Raw genomic sequence first — 16,269 nt, forward strand, 5'->3', positions numbered from 1 at the left:
CCCCCCCCCCCCCTTCACCACCCCGAAACCCCCCACAGAACACACCAACCACAACACTCGCCTTTCCAGTCCAACTACCCCAAGACAATGGAAACACCTCTCACTTCTCCTGTATAATGTAACCAATATCATCGATCTGGAGCTCAGTCTGGAGTCTGGACGCGTCTATATTTCGGAGTTCGGCGATTTGCGAATCTGATTGGCCACTGACGTTTTTGGTCATGTGACATGTGCGCCCAATAGCGTGACGAGCTGTGTCTTTGCCCATTTCCGCGTCGAACAGCCTGCAAAGCACCTGGCGTTCTATCGCCTAACCCTAACCCTAACCCTAACCTTAACCAACTTCGAAAGAGTGCCTAAACTTAACCGTCGGAATCAGGGCAGGCGTTCTATCGCCATGCTCTAAGACAAACTCTAACCTTAACCGACTTCGAACGAGCGCCTAAGCCTAACCAGTGTAGAAACTTGCGGTCCCACGATTGGGCGTACGCGTCACATGACCAGAAATGACACTGGCCAATCAGATTCGCAAATCGCCGAACTCCGTTGTGGAAAAATAACAGGCAGTCTGGACACACTAGGCCAGTGTTCACGGAGTCATCCGCTGTAACTCTTTGATTTACCTGGACCTATTTTGGTATATTAAACCCATGTTTATCAAGCCTACCTGACTGTCTACTACATTGATTGATCCGGGAACATTCTCCCACAGCATCAGCACCAACTACCTGATTCAATTTGGATTCACAAGGTTTCGATTAAAAGTCATTAAGATTGGCGGTCAGGTGGCGTAGCGGAGATTGCGCTCGTCACCAATGCAAGAGGCTGCGGTCTCTCGACTCCCGAAGTCAGCATTGCCTTGGCTTGGGCTGATCGCTATACTAACTCGTTTGGCTGGGTTAGGGGGAGGGAAGCCGTGGGTGGGAAACTGGCGTTGTGGACAGCGATGCCTACAGGTCAGGTCTGGGCGCCTGCTCAGCGAAAGGCAGGACTTGAGGAAGGCAGCGTGACCTCCCACACGTTACACTTCACCAATGAGTCCTCGCTGCCAGGTGAGAAGAGAGCCACTGGCTAGGCTGGTAAAGCTATGCCTCCTAAAGTGTGAATCGGAAAACCAGAAATACCGGCTACAGGCTTTCTGTTTCCGGGCACCCCCAGTTCTGTTTATAGTCCCCAGCGAAACAAAACAAGCAGACGCTCGTAAATCTCGAAAACAAGACAATGGAGTTATCAGCGGACATTTTCAACACAACTGCTAGAGTCTTCACTGTATGCTTGTATGCTGTGACAAATAAACGAGTGTCTAAATGGACAGTCTCCTAAATCTCCCAGCCTTTTGTACATGTAGTATCGTGAGGCGGCAATAACGAGCTTGTTTCTGGGGGGAGTGCATTTTCATGAGCACCGTGTCGTGAATTGGTCCGTTCGCTTTCAGGGGCGGGACATTCTACCCGATTCACACTTTCGGCCGTAGTGCTTTACCAGGCTTTATCTCTCGAGATAAAGCTGGGAACGAGGTTAGTCACTGGCTGTCGCCACACGTGTCGGAGGAAGTGTGCGGATACTTCAGGGTTCCCTTGTACCGACGAGTAGGAGAACATGCGCACAACAACCAGGTAGGGGGGGGGGGGGGGGGAATTGGCACAACGACTAAAATTGTGACAGGGAGAAAACAGAGAAAAATCGGCGAAAGAGAGATACAAAAAAAAATAAAAATAAAAGTCATTAACATTAAATTAGGCTGGATGGCGCGAGTACCTTTGAGCGAGACGTCTAGTGGGACTTTGGGGAGCGGCGTGTTGAGGATGTCACTGAGGTCCACCTCCTTCTCCTCGTAGAAGTGGAGCTCCCGCCCCCCGCTGCTCGCAAAGCTGAAGGGGATGAACTCCTGGGACTGGAAGCCGTACACCGGCTGCAGGGAGAGAGGGGACAGGAATATTGAGTTTCAACCACACTGTCTCCCCGTGTCCGTCCCAGGAGACATCACTGTCACCAAGACTCCCTGCTCGTCACAATTCTGTTCCTCAAAAATATACGAGGAGTGGTCAAGGTTGTAAAATATACGAGGAGTGGTCAAGGTTGTTTCCACAACCATACTGACAATAATTCGTTTTAAACTGTGTTGAGATAAGAGACTCTGCATGGGGCTGTTAGTGACTGTCCAACTGTACATATGACTGTTTACACTTGTAGCTGTTTACCTGTGTAGATCATTGTCTCCACCAGAGATTGCCATTGGTGCATATATATCTGTCTCCACTGGAGGGCGCTCTGGGCGTAGCTACCCAGGTATTCTACCTTAGGGGCGACTATAAAAGGGAAGGTCCCCACCCCTTTCTTTCTCTCATCCAACGGCTCTCTAAGAGAGTAGAGTGTTGTATAACTATTTCTCATGTGTGAATAAAAGAAGCCAAGCCAGCTTCAGGCACAAGATAGAATCCATGTCTCTTGACCACATTATTGACGCCCTAAAGCGAGTTCTGTTAACAAACTGAGAAGGTATTTTTCTACCATGCGTGATCCATTCGGACCAAAACGTCATCAAGTGGACCGCAACACTGGAGTTCACTGCAGCTCAATGGATCCAATTCAATAATCCAGTGGTTCTCAACCTGTGGTACGCGTACCACCGGTGGTACTTGGGCTGGATGGTACTTGATCAAATTGGTACAAATTGATCTAAATGACTCATGACCAACCTTTCCACAAAATCTTGTCTGTGAATTGAGAATTCATTTAGAAGTTTTGCGATAGGCCACTCCCGTTGCCACGCCCCCTTAATCAATTTGCATGAACACACACACACACACACACACACACACACACACACGCACACACTCGACCTCCATGCAAAGTTTCAGCCTCCTAGGTCAGGAACTGTGGCTGCTAGAAGGTGGGGAATTTTGTGAACCAAACGACCAGCAGCGAAAGTTACCAATAAGTACATTTCTCATAAAAACAAAACAAGTAAATCTGCAGGTTATTTCAGATAAAACAAGAGGTTTCTTTATTCATCCCCTTGGTGAGATTCAGGGTCATAGCAGCACGGGGGGGGGGGGGGATTTATACTCTATTGACTGGCAACATCACCTCCTGGTTTGGGAATAGCACTGCACAAGACCGAAGCAGACTACAAAGAGTGACACGTTCAGCCGAACGCACAATTGGAGGGGGGCTCCCCACCCTCCAGAACATTTACAACAAGCGGTGCAGGGGCAAGGCTAAGAGAATCATTAAAGACTCCAGTCACCCGAACAACTGCCTCTTTGAACTGCTGTGGTCAGGCAAGCGATACCGGAGTCTCAAGGCGAGCACAGAAAGACTCAGAAGAAGCTTCTATCCCCAGGCCATCAGGCTGCTCAACGAACAATGAACACTACACAACAACACATAGCACATAGCACACATCCACACGCACACACTCACTTTAAACAAACACACTGTAGCACCCACTCCCCACACTTTATAGCACACACTCACTTTAAACAAACACACTGTAGCACCCACTCCCCACACTTTATATTTATTGATGAAGGATTGCACTACAACTCGTACACCTTACTGTAAATTGTACCTAAATTGTACCTCATCCCATTTCTGCTTTGCACTATATAGTATTGTACATTAGTACACTGCATAGTATTGTATATTATATGGTAACTCAGTTACGTCTATTCTGCATCGAACATTGTACATATGTCTATACTGAACACTGTGACCTCATTTTCTACTTCTAATTTACATGCTATACTATGTTATTTGATACTATCTTGTCTAGCACAGTCTCTGGAGCGTAACAGTAAGAAGCATTTTGTATGAAAGTATTCTGTACTTCTGTATGACAACTATTAAAGAAACTTGAAACTTGGTTGCTTGTATGCTGTTTTGAATTAATTGAAATGATTTCCTTTGATACTATTCCCAGGCTCAGTGATTAACACTTTCAGCGCCACGCCTGGTTTTCCGTTTTACCGCTTGAATGCCACCATCGGCGCCAATGTTAACGTTAATATCGCCTAATCTATGTTTTAAATTATGGCTATGTGTCTAATCTGCCCATCGCATTATCAAAGACTATTTTCCAGTCAGTGCTGTGAAGGCAGATTGTTTTTTTATCGCGTCGTTGCCGTTTCAGAGCAGTTAGAAAAGCCCCCGTTTTGATATAAAAAACAGCTCATTCTGGAGCATTCTATGAAAATCGTCTTTTAGTGGAATATTCCACAACGTTGATATTCGTCTGCCTTTTTATGAATCGTTTTCAAATAAACGCTAGATGATCAATATTATATGTGCACGCACGCACATTACGGCCGCGCACTGATAATCGCTCCGTTGATTTCCTCACAGACTTTTACAGTGAAACCGAAAGAAGACATTTCACAAAACAGCTTATAACTTCATCAAACTTACTCTGATTATCCTACCACTGATAACATAGAGTCCTTACCTGACATCAGATGGTATCCAACTGGTATATTCCAATTCCTGATCACCATTCGAAAAAATCGATACGTGTATGGATCCAACGCGATACAGTAGAACTCCATGATCCGCGGGGATCTGAGGCTCCAGAATGAACTCTAGTAACCCCGGCTGGATCAGTGAACTGGAAAATGTGGAGTACCGGATTTTTTTCCCCATTCATTTTCATTGAGTCCATTCCAAAATCACTTATGTCATCTGGGAGACGACAGGGGGCGCTTTTTTCCACAGTGATCGTCGGCGCCCCTCGGCTATACTCGGGTAGGCTCGGGTGATGCAATAATTTTTCAGATAAAAAGTGTAAAATAAAAAATAAAAAATCAGAGAAATCTCGTGAGTGGCTAGCAACCACCTATAAAAAAACACGAGAAATCTCGTGAGTGGCACTGAAAGAGTTAAAGACACTTCCAGGAGCCTCTCGCCAGCTTTGCTTCTTCTTGTCCTATAACTCTTTTCTGTAAATAAAGGAGGCAAGAACAAAGAATAAAAAATTGTCAACTAGTTCAAATCCAGGACAGGTGGTTATAGGAGCACTGCTGAATCGGAGTTTAATAAACATGTTCTTTCCCACATCCATTATCATTTTATCATGATCACTTCGCTAACATTAACTACATGCTCAACTTGGCATAAAATAGAGGGAGAATTATTTTATTTATAATTTCTTCTCTCTCTTAACACATTGGACGCCAGACCCCAGATAAGTCGGGTTAACTCGCCATCGCTTGAGCGCCAAACCCGAGAAAAGTCGGGGTTTGGTCGTTATTTCTTTTATTCGCTATTTCCATTCATAATCCATCGAGAGAGCCTGATGTTATCATTGGGAATGGGTCTGAGATCGCAAACGTCCAATACCGCCGCCTAACGCATTGGGGCCGGTATTGCACATCCTTGGAATCTCTCTGGCTGAGCCTGTACATCGATCTAAAAAGTCCGGTCCGGGTTTTCCTAGTCGGGCAGTACTAACGTTTATAACACATGGATTGGGGAGAATCAAGCACCAGCGATTCATGTTCTTTTGTGGATTATGTTGGCAACACGATCGACATCAATACTTGGAATGGCGATCAGATAATTGGAATATTCTTTTTGCAGTACATCCTAGTCAAGGTAAGGGCTATATGGTATCAATCTTGCGTTGATCCGAGCATGCCTTCATTGTGATCCCAAAGTGTTACTGTAACGTTACTCCACAACGTATACCGTTAGTGACGATCGAAGCATAGAAACCCCCCCCCCCACCCTTTCATGCATGCATGATGAAACATAATACCGATAATATAGCGTTGATTTCAGATTGATTGTTGATCCAGGCAAGGAATGGCACGGTTTCTAGTGAAATGCACTAAACGCTGCTTAGCGGCGTTTCCTGGGATTACACAGAATTACTCTAAAACTATACTCATATTCACCACGGTATAAAACGGGAATGTATGGATGGAAAAATTATCAGTTTTTTGCATCTTGACCGGAAGAAACTCAATGACAATCGACTATATTATTAGATCCATAGCTATGATATTTAATATAGTTTTAGCACTGCAAACACCGGCATGTATCCCCATTCATTAAAGCGCTGGCACACACGGCCATACGGCCCACAGCGACCTCTGGCGCTGAATGTGTTAACTCATTCAGCGCCAGACCCGACATTTCTCGGGTTATCTCGCCAACGGTTGAGCGTCATAACCGAGATTTCTCGGGTTTTGATCCTTTGATATTTTTCCTCTGATCCCCGTTCTAAAACATCATCCGGATCATTCTAGCCGTCCCTGGCTCGTTTGCCTACGTTGGAATTGCAATGCCGATCGAATATCACCAGGTGGCAGTATCGCCTACCTTTTGAACTCTGATAGAAAGGGAACAGGAGAGTCAATGAATGAACCGGACTATCAAGACTCGCTCTGTGGGAGATGAGCTCTTCCAAAGCAATCGCTAGCATATCTGCTCGCCTTAAAACCTATAGTGTCCCGTGTAATTACATATAAACGAGTAATCGCAATCGCAGATGGGATCATTGGAATTATTCTTTTTGGATTACCTTCTGGCTAAGGTAATGTCTATTTTACCGAACGTGAAACATGTTTATGTAACGATCACAGTGGCTTACTTTACCAGTCATAAACAAGGCTTTTTCTAACGATCGGATTTTCGGGGTAAGACTTATAGCAGACTTAATGATTTTATAATATTTCAGATAATGAAATTAAATGTTTATCATCAACTATCCAGTTAGTATTTATATTGTAACGTTTGGCCACTTTAAATCATTGAACGTAGAGAGATAGAAAGAGAGAGAAAGAGAGGAGAGAGAGAGAGAGAGAGAGAAAGAGAGAGAGAGAGAGGGAGGAGGGCAGAGAGAGAGAGAGAGAGAGGGGGGGGGGCAAAGAGATGGTGATAAAGAGGGAGATGGGGATAAAGAAAGAGGGGGGGAGAGAGAGAGAGAGAGAGAGAGAGAGAGAGAGAGAGAGAGAGAGAGAGAGAGAGAGAGAGAGAGAGAGAGATTGAGTTTGAGCGTTCTAATGTGCCGTAGTTGACCACACCATGATGGCATTTTGTCAACACGATATAAAGCGATATAAAGAAACGAATTGCCAATAAATGTGAAGTTATCTTTGAACCTGTTGTTAAGCGTCTTCAATATACCCCCCCCCCCCCCCAATTCCTCACTAATGGAACTGGTGTTGCGGAGTCACGTTAGTTAGTTAGATAGTTAGCGTTAGCTGAACGGCTAACAGCGGCTAACGTTAGCCAGTTGGTCAATTCTATTCATGTCTCCTCGACTTCCCTGTTTGTTGATAACTGTGACGTGGCTCTCGCCTTCCGTAGTAGCGAAGCAAAGATAGTCTCTGCTGCTGACAGAAGTGGATGAGAGGAAATTATATGAATGAATCGGTTTTGACCGATGCAAAGCCGCTACAACAGATGCATCACGAGTTCAACCTGAATTGTAACGGATGCACACTTTTTCCACCGGTGCACTTGCATCTTGAAAGTTTATGCCGGTGCACCGATGCGAATCGGTGAATCATCACTAATATGTACATGTTATATACCTTTGATTTGGGAGTATTTGGGGTTTCAAAGAATCAACCAGAACGATTCGGGCTTATTGTATATAATGCGTCCTATCTTAAAACTCTTGACTTGACTTGATCTCGCAATCTATGGAAAAAGACTGGATTATTTCGGAAATGGGCAATGTTCAGCGTGTCATAAACTACAAACTACAGAAACTAACGCTTTTTTACATGTTTGACTATAAATAGTGTTTGTCAAATGAGCCATACTATTGTTTCCATAGCTATAATATAGAATAGACAATAGCTCCGCAAAGATCATGAAATATCGTGAAAACTGTCAAGTGCAGATGAGGAAAAGGGCGTGGCCATGAATGAGTTAAGAGTAAGAGTGTTTTATTTTAAACGTTATGATATTGTAAGAAAGGGGCAGGACTGGACAAGCTGTGCTTCCTCCTTCCTCTTCTCCAACTCTTCCTTGTTTGTTTTTGGATGAAGACGGACTCATTTGTTTACATTTACATTTTGTCCCGACTGTGATTTGTACGTTTGTTGTGTTTGAGCGAGCTCACTTGGCAATAAAGACCTTCCTGATTCTGGCGTCTACAGGTCTGAGTTGGCTCACCAGCGCTTCCTCTGCTGCCATGTCAAAGGCAGTAATGTCACCGAGCGCCTCAGTGGAGCGGCTAATCTTCACGTTGCACAGCATCGGTTTCTGAAGAGGCAAATACTATTTTATAGTTTGCCTGGAAGAAAGAAGGTATTTCACTCTGAGCACAGAGGACGCCGAGTCGGCCTTTAGCCACGGAGTCGGCCTTTAGCCACGGCGTTGTAACAAATCACTTCACTGTCACGCAACAGCTATTGTTTTACAGGCATGACATTTTTTTCCTACACTGGTTATTGATTTATAGCTGTGGAAGTCGTAACAAAAATGCAATCCTACGGAAAAAAAAATCTCTGGGAATTTCCTCTCGACAACCATCACACAATTCTGAATTAATTTAGTGTCTCCTTTCAAGGATGTATGTGAATATATTCAGCATGTTATAGAAGAAGAAGGACAAGAACACGAACAAGATGATGATTTCCTGGGTAGGAAATGTCAGGCGTCTGACCGACGCTGCAGGATCTTCTTCGCCGTGTTCAGCCGGTGTCTCAGCTCTGACCAGCAGGGTAACCGTAGCGACAAGGAACAACAATGTCACGCGAGTCTTCATTCTCACGCCTGTGTCCAGCACTGACAGCCTGTGGTCTTGTATAGCCTCCTGCTGAAACCCCCGTGTGGATCGAGCCGGGTCGGGTTCTTCTGATGGACCAGGAGCGAGCGGGTCGGGTTCTTCTGATGGACCAGGAGCGAGCCGGGTCGGGTCGGGTTCTTCTGATGGACCAGGAGCGAGCCGGGTCGGGTTCTTCTGATGGACCAGGAGAGAGCCGGGTCGGGTTCTTCTGATGGACCAGGAGCGAGCCGGGTCGGGTCGGGTTCTTCTGATGGACCAGGAGAGAGCCGGGTCGGGTTATTCTGATGGACCAGGAGCGAGCCGGGTCGGGTTGTTCTGATGGACCAGGAGCGAGCCGGGTCGGGTTCTTCTGATGGACCAGGAGCGAGCCGGGTCGGGTCGGGTTCTTCTGATGGACCAGGAGCGAGCCGGGTCGGGTTGTTCTGATGGACCAGGAGCGAGCCGGGTCGGGTTCTTCTGATGGACCAGGAGCGAGCCGGGTCGGGTTCTTCTGATGGACCAGGAGCGAGCCGGGTCGGGTTCTTCTGATGGACCAGGAGCGAGCCGGGTCGGGTCGGGTTCTTCTGATGGACCAGGAGCGAGCCGGGTCGGGTTCTTCTGATGGACCAGGAGCGAGCCGGGTCGGGTCGGGTTCTTCTGATGGACCAGGAGAGAGAGCCGGGTCGGGTTCTTCTGATGGACCAGGAGCGAGCCGGGTCGGGTTGTTCTGATGGACCAGGAGCGAGCCGGGTCGGGTTCTTCTGATGGACCAGGAGCGACCCGGGTCGGGTTCTTCTGATGGACCAGGAGCGAGCCGGGTCGGGTTCTTCTGATGGACCACGTTCACCAGATCAAAAAGGACCAGCGAGGTCGGGGGGGGGAACGAGCAATCTCTCTAAACGAGACAAGACAACGGTGGAAGATGTTCATCTGTGATAAATAAGTGCCTGAGATGAAGAACCGTACAACTCTGTTTTAGGTTTTCAGAGGAGCAATGTTTTCAAACTTTATTATCCAAGTGTTGTGTTCACAAAATGCCCATTTATGAGTGAATGAGTGAGCGAGTCAGTGACCATATATATAGATATATAGACCACATGGCGATCCTGCTCCACCTGGTAAAAACACAATAGAGGAATTTGCATGGAATGCTTGTGTAGCTCTCTGTCTTCCAACACGGCTGCCCGTTTTGTATGTGGCAATGGAAAAGACAACGGTTGCCATGTGTTGATATTAGGGGTGACCCCGATTAGTCGACTAATTGGTCGAAAGGAGCTGTAGTCGACTGCAAAAAAAATATATAATAATAATAATAATTTTTTTTGTATCATTCTTTCCAAAGGCCTAGAAGCGTTGCTTACGTTAATGGCACGCATACCAGAGGCTAACTGCCTAAGAAAACAGGCACAGAGGCACTGAAAGAGGATTTCACCCATCTAATGAACACACTAGACTAGACAAATATCAAGATGTATCCATCAGTGGACCAATTGTATGCTTTCCCAGAGGACAAGAAGCCTTCAGTCGACTCCTTCAGACAAATTGTGGGCACCCCCCACAGCCCAAATGGAATGATTTAAAAAAAAGAAAATGATTTATATATTTTTTGCATGGTAGTGGCACTATCGGCAAATTTCGGCCAATCAAAGTTGACTATACAAATCCTTAGTCGAGGTCAGCCCTAGTTGATATATGTGAAATATATCAACCAAAGATTTTATTAGGCGTCTCACGGCTGGATCTTGTAAATCAAGTCACATTGGAACAGTAATATTGTGCTTTTCCGTCTTACCTACATTTTCTTTTGAATGTTGGAGGAGAGACGGCGACGACACAAACATTCCATGCAAGGCCTCTAGTTTTTTTTGTCAAGGATTTCAGGCGCCCGTCACTTTGAACAGACATCTGATCAAGACGGTCTCAGACGGGAGCGCCTTGTCGTCGACCGGCTGCCACTCACCTCTACGTTCTTCAGCTTCAGAGCGTTGTCGATGTCGCTGGTGGTTAGTTTACGTCTCTTCCCGTGGTGCATGAACTTCAGCGCATCCTATGGAAAAGAGGGAAAACAAGAACACGTTCAATTAAGGGTATAGTATAGAATGATCTTGGGGGCGACAGTGGATCGGTAGGTAGAGCAGTCGTCTAGTTATCCGGAGGTTCCCGGTTCGATTCCCACTCCTCCCGGGCAGCGTGTCGAAGTGTCCTTGAGCAAGACACTTAAAACCCCTAACTGCTCCTGATGAGCAGGTTGGCACCTTGCATGGTTTCCTCCACCGTCGGTGTGTGAATGGGTAAAATGTGAGGAACAAATTGTAAAGCGCTTTGGATAAAAGCACTATATAAGTGGAGCCATTTACCATCTCCAGTTTGTATACAGCCTTCGAATCTGACACTGCATGAGCTACGCTATCCTAGTAAGTAAACAAATACTGCAGGTTGAGATCGGAGGGCTATTTCAAGGAGCAGGGTTATCCCGTCAGCCAGATGGCGGTGAAAAGGATTGCCTATGGGATTGCTGATGCGCCGACTAATTTGTCACATTAAACATGAATATTTTGCAGAACTTTGCTGTTCAGTAGACTGAATGTGAATTATAACTTCCCCAGAAGAAGGACTCTTGCTAAGCTCCACGCCATCATGGACAACCCCTTCCACCACTACGCACAGACTCATGCTAAGCTCCACGCCATCATGGACAACGCCTCCCACCCACTATAGACAGACTTGGCCAATAGGAGTGGTAGATGCAGACTCCCAAGATGCAACACTAAATGACACAGGAACGGAAGTGCTTCATACCAATAGCCATCAGACTGTATAATACACAGAGTAACAGTATAAATCCTTGTATATCTTCCTGTACATTTTACTGTATATTTTAGAATGTATACATATTTTAGAATATATATTTTTTTATCCTCCTTTTCTCCGCCTGATTTTCTATGCTTTTCCTCCCATCCCAATTTAGTCGTTATGCCAATTCCCCCCCTCCCCTACCTGGTGCACATGTTCCCCCTACTGGTCGGTACAAGGGAACCCTGAAGTCTACCACATGCTTCCTCCGACACATGCAGAGACAGCCAGCGGCTCTCTTCTCACCTGGCAGCGAGGACTCTCATTGGGAGGTCACGCTGCCTTCACCACTTCCTGCCTTTCGCTGAACAGGCGCCCAGACCTGACCTGTAGGTGTCGCTGTCCACAACGCCAGATTACCACCCACGACTTCCCTCCCGCTAACTCAGCCAAACGAGTTAGTATGACGATCGGCCCAAGCCGCATGGCAATGCTGACTCCGGGAGTCGAGACCGCATGCTAAATAACAAAAGTCAAGGAGAGAGTGCAGCCTCTTGCATTGGTGACGAGCGCAATCTCCGCTACGCCACCCGACCGCCCTTTAGATGTATATCTTTGACTGTGTATTCTTATTTTAGATTTTTTACTACCCTAAATGTTTATTGTGAGCAAATAGCAATCTGTGGTGCTGAATTTCCCTTGGGATCAATAAAGTACTTCTATTCTATTATTATCTAATTAACAACAACAACAGCCTTGTGTGTGCCAAATCTACTGTAGAGCTGCCCAGTACGACCACAGCCCTTTACTCTACTGTAGAGCTGCCCTGTACGACCACAGTGCTCTACAACCACAGCCCTCTCAGGCCTACATGGATCCATGACAGTAGACCTTCACATTCTGCATGTCTCCCTGGACTACATGGATCCATGACAGTAGACCTTCACATTCTGCATGTCTCCCTGGACTACATGGATCCATGACAGTAGACCTTCACATTCTGCATGTCTCCCTGGACTACATGGATCCATGACAGTAGACCTTCACATTCTGCATGCCTCCCAGGACTACATGGATCCATGACAGTAGACCTTCACATTCTGCATGTCTCCCTGGACTACATGGATCCATGACAGTAGACCTTCACATTCTGCATGTCTCCCTGGACTACATGGATCCATGACAGTAGACCTTCACATTCTGCATGTCTCCCTGGACTACATGGATCCATGACAGTAGACCTTCACATTCTGCATGTCTCCCAGGACTACATGGATCCATGACAGTAGACCTTCACATTCTGCATGTCTCCCTGGACTACATGGATCCATGACAGTAGACCTTCACATTCTGCATGCCTCCCAGCCCTACCCACCTGCCACACAATGTTGAAATGACTCCCTTCACTCTTACCTGAGCGATCTCCTTGATCCTGTAGCTGACCTCTTCGCTCAGGGCCACACAGCTCTCCTCCTCCAGCTGCCCCACGCCGACAGACTGTGCAATGGCCTCCATGGACTCCGTGGAAACGACGACCGTGCAGTGTTTCTGCCTGCGCTTTTCCGCCATGGCTGCTGGAGGAAACACTGTAGGTCAGCAAGGCATACAACACACACTGACACTGTTTCCAACAGGCTGGGGAAGGTTTATATTTAGTAATATAGCTGATGCTTTAAAGACAGTAAAGGTTGAGTACTTTATTATCCGAAGATGGTAAGTTAGAGTGTTGTGTTCGTTCATAGTTAAAGACAGTAGAGAGGTTGAGTACTTTATTATCTAAAGATGGTGAGTTAGAGTGTTGTGTTCATTCATAGTTAAAGACAGTAGAGGTTGAGTACTTTATTATCTAAAGATGGTAAGTTAAGAGTTGTGTTCGTTCATAGTTAAAGACAGTAGAGAGGTTGAGTACTTTATTATCTAAAAGATGGTAAGTTAGAGTGTTCTGTATCGTTAGTGGCTTAGCTTGGCATCGCCTTCTGCACTATCTCGCGTACGTGCACGCGTACTGAATAAACCACAAATGTACCTCTAATACCAGTATTAGTCTGACCACACCCCTCATCAGCTTACCTTCATAAGCAGGTGTGTGGTCACCTGCTCTCCTCCTTCTCGCTTTCACCACAAGGAAGAGGTGCCTCGGTAGATCCCCACACTTGACACCATGATGGAAGAAATTGGATTAGGAACAGCTTGGGAAACAAGGATACGTTGACATCATATCTTTATTTTCTCTCTCACTATTTTCGAGAAAATACGGCGATATTGTCTTCGTACTGGAGTGTCTAGAAGATGATGATCATTCTACAAACCCTCCACCGGTTTTCGTATTGGGAGCACGCCGCTGCATGCTTCTCAACTGCAGTTCCTTGCTGTGTTTGTTGGGGTGAAACCTGTCAGGCCACAGCTGAACTGTCGGACATGCCGCTGTTGTGAGGAGCGGTGCGTTCCAGGTTGGGTGAGTAGTGTTTGCTGGCGGGCTCCACTTGTCTGTTAGTGCTATGGGGGCTACTTGACAAAGTTTATGGAAACCGGCCCCAGGCTAGGGTCCTTTGTTTAGCCGTCTAGGCGACAGAAGGCCTTGGTCTGGCGACCATTATAGTTTTAACTAGTGGGCCGCGACCATTGACACTGGTGATCCCTGTGTGTTCTGGACGAGTGGATTCTCTCTGTCACCGTGTTAAGACCCCATCTTTCATATCCAAATGAGAGTATTCCTTCACGAGGGGATATGTGCATGTAATGTGCGATAGCGGCAGATTCATGTTCAAAGTCAGCTATACAGGCCAGTTGGTACTGTGCTGATTCCGCCGGACGTGTTAATGTCACCGTTGTGAAGCGGTGTTGACGTCTTGTTTTCTCTTTTCTCTTAAAAAGTGAGGAGGGTTCAGAACGGCGGCCTGTCTGGGTGAGTGTTATGTCATTGTTTACATGTTCATAGCTTACGGTTAGCCGGTCGGTGGCCTGGCGCGGGGTAGCTTGGCTTCTCGCGCGCCGCCGGGAGCTCGCTCCTGATCGCGTGCGTCGTAGATCGGCGTCCCGCGAGCGGAAGCGATAGCACCCGAACGGTTGGAGCAGCCGTTAGCTTGATGCTATTCTGTTGAACGTGCTTTGATTTTTAACATGTTTTACACTCTTGACCACGACGTCATCCTTGACAGGGGATGTTCGTCGACCCTGCCTGAGCCTAGACGGGGATTGCGTCAACAAAGAGGACTGTAGCGACTGGTGGAGCGGCGACGCTGCCCGGATCGAACAACACGGGACGGCTGTGTTCTACGGTGGCTTGTGACTGCACTTCGCTGATCTGCGTTCCGGGCAGGTACGGGGTTGGCCAGACCTCATAAACACGTCTTCTGGTTTTACCTTGCTAAATGTATTGTGAATAACGGTGTTTTTTCCCAAAACGTGTGTTGTTGCAATGCATTTGAGATACGTTGCGGGTTGTGTGTGAGCTGTTTTTGTCACTAGCAGTTAGCTTCTCCGTGCAGATCGTGATGTATTGATCTGGTTGTTGTGTGAGAAACATCATGGTGTTTATGTGTACCGTGTACTCACTACTAAGGCAACTAACCTATGAAGCTATGCTTGGTGACGAGTGAGTAAAAGAATGTTTTTTCTCAGACTGTAATGACAATGAACAGTGAGTTCACACATTAACAGGTTTTCCTGTTTTGACTGGCCGTATTGAGGGTAAAATAGGAGGATTGTGTTTCCCCCCCCGGTTCCCTGGGGACTTTATCACCTCCTATCAGACATGTTGTGCATTAATTGTGTCTTTTGTGTGGTAGGGATACGATGTAACTCTCAGCTTGATTGCTGAGGTTGTGCTAAATCTGCTGGAGAAACTTATTTCCTAAAGGGAAATTGGTTTGGTTGCTGTCATGTGTGCTTAGCAAGGCCTGTGGTCGATACTAATCAAGAATGATGTATTCTCTCATTGTGAAAAAAACGGCGTTCCTCTGTTGAGTGTTTTTGCCATTTTTTGTAGGTGATGATGGGTTGTGTGTGTCATGTGACCTACAACTGGGTTGTACTGGCCACAGAAGCACATGTGTATGTTGGACCGGGGTTCTTAGAGCCCTCTCTATTCTGTGTTTTTCCTTAGTAAAAATCAGATAGCAGGTTAGCTCGTGCGCTGTGTGGAGCTGTGAAACGCTTCATAGAGCTGACTGTGACTGTGTCATATTCTCTTTTTGTCGTTACGTCGTATCATGGGTGTGGGGTCGTAAAGGGGTGAACTGGTAACCTTTCCTCTCCCCATTGTTCTGTCGGTCAGGGGTACACCCCCTGTCCTTCAAGGTTCCCGTCACGTGGCGGTTCGGCACGTTACGGGGGGGGGGGGGGGGGGGGGGGAGGGAGTTCCTGGTCCCACGGCCTGGTATATTGGGCGTGTGCACCGCAGGAATTCCCCCGCCATAGAGTACGTCACCGTGCGCGTCTCTGTTGGTAGGACTTCCGTGTGCTGTTCAGGTCCATGTGATGGATCTGTTTTCAGGGGGGGTGGTCAGGGCTCCTCCTCACCAAGCGCCTACTCAGGCCTTCTGTGAGTTCGGACTCCTTCTTCCATGTGAGGAAGCCTCCATCAGAGTACAGAGCCTTCCTCCTCAGATTGTCAAAGTGAGTGGACCCTCTAGAAGGGTCCTTTTCTATTGTATGTATATTCGATTCAATTCGTTTATTGAGTGTGTATGGGTTCGGTGCCTCTTCCCCGGAGGCCCTAAAACCAGTTTTTTACATGGCTCAAGGTGCAATAT

The 16,269-nt window shown here is 46.8% G+C and overlaps 1 protein-coding gene across 1 annotated transcript in view; it reads right to left on the bottom strand.

Annotated features, from left to right (window-relative positions):
* The window catches only part of LOC311233633 (transcription initiation factor TFIID subunit 6-like), a gene marked incomplete at both ends in the record, with an annotated part of 61,333 nt that extends 48,249 nt beyond the window's left edge, over window positions 1-13,084 (bottom strand). Inside the window, 3 exon segments of the mRNA XM_084320599.1 lie at window positions 1,759-1,912; window positions 10,683-10,769; window positions 12,929-13,084. Coding sequence (XP_084176725.1) covers window positions 1,759-1,912; window positions 10,683-10,769; window positions 12,929-13,084 — 397 coding nt within the window.
* Window positions 13,085-16,269: the final 3,185 nt, after the last annotated feature.

Source organism: Notolepis coatsorum (genome assembly GCF_963971535.1).
Source record: "Notolepis coatsorum genome assembly, chromosome: 8".
Taxonomy (NCBI): Eukaryota; Metazoa; Chordata; class Actinopteri; order Aulopiformes; family Paralepididae; genus Notolepis; species Notolepis coatsorum.